Source organism: Phaethon lepturus, unplaced genomic scaffold, assembly GCF_000687285.1.
Source record: "Phaethon lepturus isolate BGI_N335 unplaced genomic scaffold, ASM68728v1 scaffold8047, whole genome shotgun sequence".
Lineage (NCBI taxonomy): Eukaryota > Metazoa > Chordata > Aves > Phaethontiformes > Phaethontidae > Phaethon > Phaethon lepturus.
Window position 1 is genome coordinate 13,373 of NW_010549724.1, and position 9,014 is coordinate 22,386.

At 37.3% G+C, this 9,014-nt stretch overlaps 1 protein-coding gene across 1 annotated transcript; it reads right to left on the minus strand.

Moving 5' to 3' along the window:
• Nucleotides 1-367: 367 nt before the first annotated feature.
• On the minus strand, nucleotides 368-7,620 carry PDGFC (platelet derived growth factor C; the record flags this gene model as incomplete). The annotated part of the gene is made up of 3 exons (XM_010290343.1): nucleotides 368-1,003; nucleotides 1,680-1,897; nucleotides 7,413-7,620. Coding segments are annotated over 3 exons (543 nt in total), but the record flags the coding sequence as incomplete, so codon positions are not given.
• Between the last annotated feature and the right edge of the window lie 1,394 nt (nucleotides 7,621-9,014).

The window sequence follows — 9,014 nt, forward strand, 5'->3', positions numbered from 1 at the left end:
TCATACTCTTTTCCCATTGTAACCACATGTCTGTTCCTCCAACTGTATAAGTCTGGCTTTAAAGTCTCACAAAACTAAAAAATAGTTGATCTAGGCTGTAATAAAAAAAGAATATTAAATACCTTTGGTAAAAATAGATATATTTAACAAGTTTAGAAAAGCAAATAGTTATATTGTCAAAAGGAGAGTATAAAAATGTACACGATAAAAAATAACAAACAAAAAAATCATCAGCCATAGTAGTAAGAATAAAGGCGCCATTCTTTTCAATGTTTGCTTCCTTAGCTCATGTTATTGTCCAGTCTTCTGTCTAAAAGGCAGGAGCTTTACTACAGCATATGGAAAAATCCAGTCCCTCCTACTAGCATTAGACCATTTAAGTTGAATTCGGAACAAGACAGTCTGTTTTAACCCAAGTTTATACAACAGAGAACGCTTCGATTTAGAGTACACAGGAGTAGTTGAACACAGAAAGAAAGATTTCAGGTGTTTTCAACCAGAGGCCAGATGTACTGGAGCTGTAGAAATAAGACAGCCAGCAGGATCAAGTCTCCATGATGTGAGCCTTCTAACTTTATTTTTACTCCTAAATTATAAATCCATGTATTGTCAAGAAAATTGTGGGGACAAAAACAATACATATATTTTAAATCCCTTATTGATGCCTTTCTCCCATCCTTTCACCAGGCCTCCAAACAGAGCTGTCACACAACATATAATCCCAGTTTGGCTTCTCCTCTTTTTAGAGCTCACTGTAAATCTTGAAGATGGAAGATCCCCAAAGCAAACAACTGAGATTACAGAAGGAGATAATGCACAAGCCCCATAATAGAATCAGCCATTGATTGAGTGTGCTTTGAAAGAAAACAGCACAATTAAATCATGTTTATCCTTCAGTATTCCCTTTGCACACACAGTCACACTCCTCATGGTGTTCCAAGGGTACATCTGTCAATGATTTATGCAATCCCCGGACACCAATCCTTGGCTTCAGCTGAAGAACCTGAAGGAGAAGAAGCCAAGCATCAAAAAAACCCAATAAGTGCTTCATCACACACCTAGACTATGACTTAGATTGCACTGGCAACACATGGGATGACAGGAAGCCTGTTAAAAGAAATAGGCTTTCCTCAGCTGAATTTCTTAATTTATTCCACCCACTAATTATTATTTTGGCTTTTACCTCAAGCCCTTTACAAAATTGATTAAAGCATGTTGAAGAGCTACGTGCTTTTATCAAAGAAGAGAGTCTTGCAGTGTCATGTTTCTTCTTAATTTTATCTAAGGGCTAATGGTAGAGTTAATCCAATGGAATTATTAGATAATTCTGTAATAAATAATTTTAGCTATAGATTTATAACAATGGAAGTGGACAGGTATCTGTTCCTTCATAAAGTTCACATCTGCCACTACAGAAAGCTGAACAAGGAGGTGTGGTTGTGATGTGTCTGAACTGCACCAGTAAACAAATACTTCAGGAATGACTTCATAGTTCCACAGAAAAATATTTTAACAAGGAAGATATTACTTTTTTATGTAACACTTCATTAAAAAATATTTACTGTAAGTGCAATACATAAGATTTTAAAATATTAATATTGGTGCATTCCTATAGTAAAAATAAATTCCTTAATTGGTTTTCAGCATTTCTAAACACGGAAATGTAAAAATGTGCATACCTCATGGTACTTTTTGGTGACTTTTGTTGGTACACATTGGCACTCACTGCAACTCTGATGACAGCAGGCACAGTTTCCACCACAACGTTTAACCAGAAGACACAATGGCCAGAAGATGGTGTCAGTTCGCTTCAGCTCCTCCCTCAGTGACACCGAGAAGTTGCGAGGAGTACAACTATACAGCCGCACCTCCTCCTTTAGGAGGTTGAGATCGACCACTGCAAAAAGACAAACAAACTGGTGCTTTTCTGATTCGTAATCCAACTTCATTGGTGGTAAACCAACTGCAGCGGTGAAGGACCCTTGAGAAAAGTTCATTTTTGTGCAGGTAGTACAGGTTCAGCACACACATATAATACTGCAGTTATATAAATACCATGAAACCTAAATGGAATGATCGTTGTGTAGCAATATTCACCAATCATTTTATAACTCTGGCAGAGTTGATTCAAATTAAATGAAGCAAGCTTTGGCTACTATGTTCCAATAAACGTTTTATCAAATCAACGCTAATGGAGTTTCCTTTGTTCATGCTCATACTCTGAGGTCTAGTGATGCTATTCTATATTAATTTTGTATTGGAGAAACACACACAGCAATTAAGAATCCTGTAAACCTCCAAACACATTTTTAATTCATTTGCATAAAGCATTCAAACTTCTTCCCTGCTAAAATTTCAATTATTGCTTCTTTGCAAGGGCTATGAAAGTGTAAGAAAGAATCAAACCATTTATATCTAAGAGGAATTCACTTCTATGGACTAAGAATTTCCAGAAATTGTGTCATCAGTGAATGCTGTACAGACAACAAATAAATACACAACTATGTGTACCTATGTAACTATTAGTAGGCTCCATTTTTCCCCTCCTCCTTCACAGCAGCATATCTATGAATTTCTATTGCTTCTCTAGCTTTCATTTTCACTTAATATGTCTTAAATAAAATACAGCTCCTCCTTGTAAGCAGTTAACTTGAAGTGCAAGTTAAAGATATTAATATTTGCCATCAGTTTCCCTATAAACTAGTTCCACTGTATCACACTGAAGTTTCACTACGCCAATGGTTGAACAGCAAGCTCATGAAAAGTTCTGAAACAGGGCAAGATGCTTTAGGTTCACCTTAGTTGCATATCCAAGAAATGACAGGCCTTGAAAGATGCAGTTAAGACTGAAAAAAAATGGGACTGATGTACTGAAAAAATCAATACTTTTTATACTTTGGTGAAAAGCAATGTAATTTCCTTTATTTCAGAAAAGCCAGACCATAATGATCATGATCTGGGATCTTTTATCTGAACTGTTTCTCTCCAAACCTACCACCATTAAGGAACAGAAGTCATGTCTAATTCACAGGGGTACTCTATCTGGTAAAAAAAGAAAAAGAAAACCCTATGACAAACAAAGCACCAAAGAGCTTTAAACCAACTGTTTTTGAGCTAAATCAAGAAGAAACTAGGGAAAAAAATACCCCTGTGCATTAATATTACTTGACAAATACTTCATAGTTATTGCTAGCAGTTGGTAAATAACAAGATATAAAATAAAGTTAAAATATGTTCCTGATCTTAATCAACCTGTAGATAAATACCTCCCCCCGCCCCAACTATGTAAAGAGCCTCTAGAGGTCACCAAGAACTTCAGCCTGTCAAGGCAAGATAATACCTCTCAATTCTATCTAAAACACTTAAGTAATAAAGAGAATTTAGAAGCTGCATTTCTCTAGTAGAAATCCTCACTAGTACTGTACCAGCAGCAGATCTTTGGGCAGCAATTTCATTCCACGTTTCTTCAACCATTTCTTCTGCAGACCATATCCATATACTGGCATCCAGAAGTAAGGGTTTATTGTTGCGAAAGGTCAGTTAAACACACTGAATCCTTTTCTCTGCTTGCACTTACAGAGGATGCCAAGCTGGGGCACTTCATTCCATTGCTATCAGGTTAGCATAGGCTCCTAAATAAACAATTTGATTTTTAAAAGCAAGGAGAGTTTAATAACTCCAATGAAAGTTACTGATAGGATGCCAGCCTACCTCCCACACTGCAAGATCATTCCTTGGAGAAAGCTGAGAAGGGAGCAGAGGAGAGGAGAAACAAAACTTCCAGGGGAGACACTCACTGTGAGAAATTAGAAATGATTTAAGCTCTTCTGATCAGCTAATAGCTCTAGGCTGAGTCATTTAGAGGGTGGACATGTCTACCTCCATTAATCAAGGACTGGGTAGGAAAGGAGTACTTTCTCCTGTTATGTTTTCAGATGTATAAGTGAACAGTCTTATGGGTAAAAATGCCTAAAACTCAATGACAGAAATTACCGTTCTGCTAATACTTTCTACTGGTGGGTATCTACAGAGACTGACACGCTTGGTACAGAGAATTTCAAGATGCTAAGCTTATGCATCCTAACACGACTGCTACTCAGCCCTTCAGCATGAGAAACTGAAAACAGAAGTTGGGCACTGATGCCTCTTCCAGCAAGCCCACCGACCAGCAAGAGAGAGGATGCCTGTGTGGCCTTCTGCTTCTCCATTACCTCGGGCCTACTGGCAGCAGCTGAGGAATGCATCCATTTCCTGATACCAGCTGTAGTTGTAACATAGAGGAAAGGGCAATGCACTAAAATGAGCAGCCAGTGTATTACACATTTTGTCAGAGAATTGGAATGAATTTGAACTGAACCCCCTCAGACTTTCAGACCCAAATTTTAAAAAGGTTCTGTGGAAGAACACGCAATCAGCTCCTGGCAGATAGATTTTTAGCGTGCCTTATTGTCAACAGTCTTCAAGGAGAGAAGAAAAATGTCGTGTTTGGTTTCCATGCTTTACAATGTACTAAGGTATATTGCTATTGTACCTCTCAGTGAACCTTTGCCCTACCTTATGTAAGTCAATTTCTTTAAAAGGTCTGTGGCAAATTTATCTAGTGCTTATACAATCACTTCTTTGAAGTGTGTGAATGAAGCTGTTATTTTTTCAAAGAGTATCTGTCTGTCCAAAATTTATTTTAACACACTGTGGGCATGAAGCTAGATGAGAGAATGTATATATTCCCTTAAAAGTGTTTACTTTACTACAATAAAAGGTTATGTGGATTTCCCAAGTGCACTGAGTTACAGTACCTGTTATAATGTGAACATTTAAACACTCCTTCAACTTGGCTTCGACTCATGTATCATGTTTGACACAATAGTCAAAGTTCTTTTGTCTAGCACTAGCTCAGGAGGACTGGAAGGCTCTGCAGTAGCACATGAATAGAAAGCACTAAAATAAAAATAAGGGGAGAAGGAAAAAAGAAGGGAGAAAAATATGTAGATGCAGGTAGGTCTACAGTGAAGCCCATTTCAAAAGCACGCCTTCACTGGCACATACAGCTGAAGCAATCCATGTTCACACCAGCCTGAAAGTAACTGTGTTCTGTAACTGGCAATGCAACTGTCCAGCATCTTCTGGGATGTGTAATTGAATACCACGGGGAACCCTTTTTCCCAAAACATTTTTCCAGCTGGATGCTGATCTCAAATTCAACCCAAAAAAACAAATTCTGATTGAGGCAATTGTGTGTGGGCACAGATAGCAGCAGGATGGTTTTCATTCCTAAGCACCTTGGCGATGTTCCTGGGAGTGTAGTTTCATACTGGCTCCTACAATAGGATAGGGCTGTTACAAAACCCCAAACGATGAGTATAAAAAGAAAAAAAGTCACATAACTATACAAGAAATGTATCTGCTAGGGACTATGGTTGGATTGTGACTCTTCTTAAGCAGACTTCAGAATATGGTCTCATGATTATGCATAAATTTGTGGGAAGCAATGTGCTAATTTTTTTCACAGCAAAATATATTTCATTTTTAAGTATGTTTAATATTATAAAAGAATTTAGGACTGTATTTAGACATCAAAGCCTCTGAACTTGGTGTTTCTTCTTTCCTAGCTAGAAGTTTTTGGAAGCATTTTATCCAGAGAAAACATCAGACACAGAAGTTCTGTGGAATTTAGGTTGTCTAAATATAGTCTTTTTCATATGAATTATTAAGTAGGAGTAGAGGACAACACTCTTCTCTACATAAAGTAACATACACTTTTAATTACATTTTCATTTAATCTAGATGTAAACTGCTGTTTGTCTATGAAAGCAGGACAGCAATTTAGGTTTTACACTGAAATATTGCAAAAATAAAACTGATCTAATTATAGAATCAAAGAGTTTGAATGCACTCCTCCCAAACATTTCTTAAAAAGGTTTTTAAATACAGCAAGCATACTACCAGAAGGAGTAACATTAAAAGAAGACGACAGAAAAAAAAAAAAAAGGTTTGCTTTCCCTATCTATTGAATAGACCTAACAGTTAATACTATGTCATCTCAACTGGACATATTTTCCCCCTCAAGCTATTACATTACATACTCAGTAATGCAGTCTGAGGGTGGTCTCTTAAAGATAAATGTGGCAATACCGCAATATGTTTATTCAGTGGAAAAATCTATTTCAGCATCTAAGCAGAAGTCTTTAAAAGATTTACTCTGATGGTTTCTTTCTAAGATATGTCTTGCAGGAAGTTGCTTTTGTCTATATAGATGTTATCCAACACCTGCATTTTAGTTTATGTAAGGTTTCACAAATTACATTTTGTTTTTCTCCCACTTACTCTATGCTTATGGCATACACTTGGCAAATACTGAATCTCTTTAATTAGGAACGTGTTAAATGACTATCTGAAAGGCACGGTGCATTGCTGAAAGCTCTTAGAGAGATTTCCTCCTCTTTGACTCTTGATTTAGTTGCTGCGTGAATAGCTGTAGCAATGCAGGTAGGGTAGAAGGGTTGATTTTTAGGCTCTGATCCAAGAATTAGCTGTCAAAAACTTAAATTTGAGTTATGAAACGTTTTTCTTCCTCCCTTTTCTTGCTGATCAGATGATAATCTAGCTTATATCTGTCAACTGAGGAATCTATTCAGTTATGCTCATATGTTTTCATTTTCATGCTGTATGCTGGGCAAGGAAGGAGGTATTGCCTGCATGCTATCCATCTTATGGAATCCATAAACATGAAATAGTGGGTAGCAGCTGGATGATATGTGGTAGAAAATTCATGAATGTCAAATGTAGATGGAAGAAAATGACTTGCTGAACGAGAAATAGCTCCACAACTCTTGAAATACATAATCTACTTCACATCTGATTAAGTTGACAAATGCATGATCAAACTGGACATGGACGCAGGGGTTTCATGAGGTATCATGGGAGAGAAACATTTAGGTAATTGCTCTCAATTCATACGGTGTAAAGACCGGAACAATTCTAAGGAAATAAATCAATTGTTCACATGATACAGTACGTGTAAGAAAATACCTAGTCCAAACAAAAAATAAAGTTTTTGCCCTCCATAAAAAACGAAACCCACAAAGTCAGATTATGTCACCCAGCCAAGATGCCCTGCTACTTGGTGGAAATGAAGATCTCCCAGGTTCCCTACAGAGAATTACCCTGTCTGCTTCTATTTTTTTTTTCCCCTTTGTTACTTTTTCCTGCTAAATTCCTTTAAGTTTTGAGTTCAGTTATTGTCCTTTTTCAGATAATACAACGGTGAGAATAGCTAACAACAAGCTAATAACAATAACATATTCCTTTCTTGGAATCAAAATTCAAGGTGAAGAATGCTCTTAATTACTGTTTCTTTGCTAAGAAAACACACCCATAAGAAAGCTGCAAGGCCAGACAGAAGAATAATTTACCTCTTGATTTCCTCCCATGAATATATGCCTTTCCAAGAAGTTGCCATGTTGGCCTGTACAAATCTTCCAAATCCAGTTGCCACCGATCTGGTTCAAGGTACCGGATAAGTTCTTCCACAGTACTAAATCCAGCAACGGCATTGTTTAATACATCTAACGGTAAAGCTGATGGGGGCAGCAATGATGGGCTAGGTGCTTCTGTGTGGTGCTGCAATCAAAGCCAAGAGAAGAGTACCAGTCAGAGGGTTAATGGATCTGCTTTGATGAAGTGCTGTACTTTACGAAGTAACATCGCTGGGAAAGTTTATAAGTGGCTAGCTTGTTTCCAATGTACAGTTTACCTAATAAGACAAATGACAAGAGTCAAAAAGTACCCAATTATTCTTCAATGATAAGTGTAAACAAACTTCCACTAGACAGTCTTCCCACTTCTTACATTTCTAGCCTTGAAGACAGCATGCCACTATACCTGTTCTTTGAAGAACTTCACTGAGTGACAGACAAGATTTTAGAAATAGAACAGAGAGTGATTTGAAAATATGGCCCCATTACAAGCAACTACTGTAACCCTTTAGAAATCTGAGGAAACACATTTCACATGCTGCCTTTCCAATGAAACTTAGCCAAAATCTTTGTCTTCTTGTCTTTCAATGTAAAATAGGAACATACCCTAGTACAAAGATAGCAAATATTCCCACTCTCATCTATAGATGAAAAAAAGCATCAGTTGTGTTTCATACAGCACTAAGAATTATGTTTCTGGTTAAACAATAATTAATAGAGTAATAACAACATCTGGCATTACTGCAATTATTTATCCCTTAAGAAGAAAAAAAAGTTCCCAAGGATATGAAAAGTACTTAAATGCTGAAACTGAGTACTGAAAAAGTCTCTGTACTTTCCCACAGCACAAATCTCACTGACAAACTCACTGGATTAGGGGTACTCAGTGACAGGCAATTCAAGCAAAGCGAGACTTCTGGGTTTGCTCACTCTACTGTCATTTAAAAATTATGCATCGATTCATATTTTCAGAAGAATTAAAAAAGGCGGGAAGGGAAGCCCAAGCAGGAAGCTGCTGCTGCACCACCATAACCTTCTTTAGGCTTTTATACAGGCAGACATCACTACAGCCATTATGTCCACAATACCACACTAAAGCAATTTATCTGGACCATGTAAGAAGGACGAAGGAAGATATTAATATACTGCTGATTTAGGTTCGGGAAGGACAAAATATCTCAAACTTAAATGCACAATGCTCTCAAGTGTGGTCCATATAAGATTTAGGGAAAATTTATTCACTCTAAGTACAGTCAGGTTTTTGAAAAGGTTGCCCAGAAAGGCTGCACAGCTTTTAATACCTGACTGGATAAAGCCCTGAGCAATGAATTCTGACCTCTGAACTGACCCTACCCTGTGCAGGAGGTTAACTAGAGAACTCCTGAGGTCCCTTGCTCAATATTCCTACAACAATCCTACAATATAATATTCAGAATGAAGGACTGAAAGTTCTTCCAATAAGTGAACTAACCTGCTTCTTGCCCCTTCCCTGTGCAGTGCCTGTTAGTACGGCACAACATTTATATATATATTTTTATA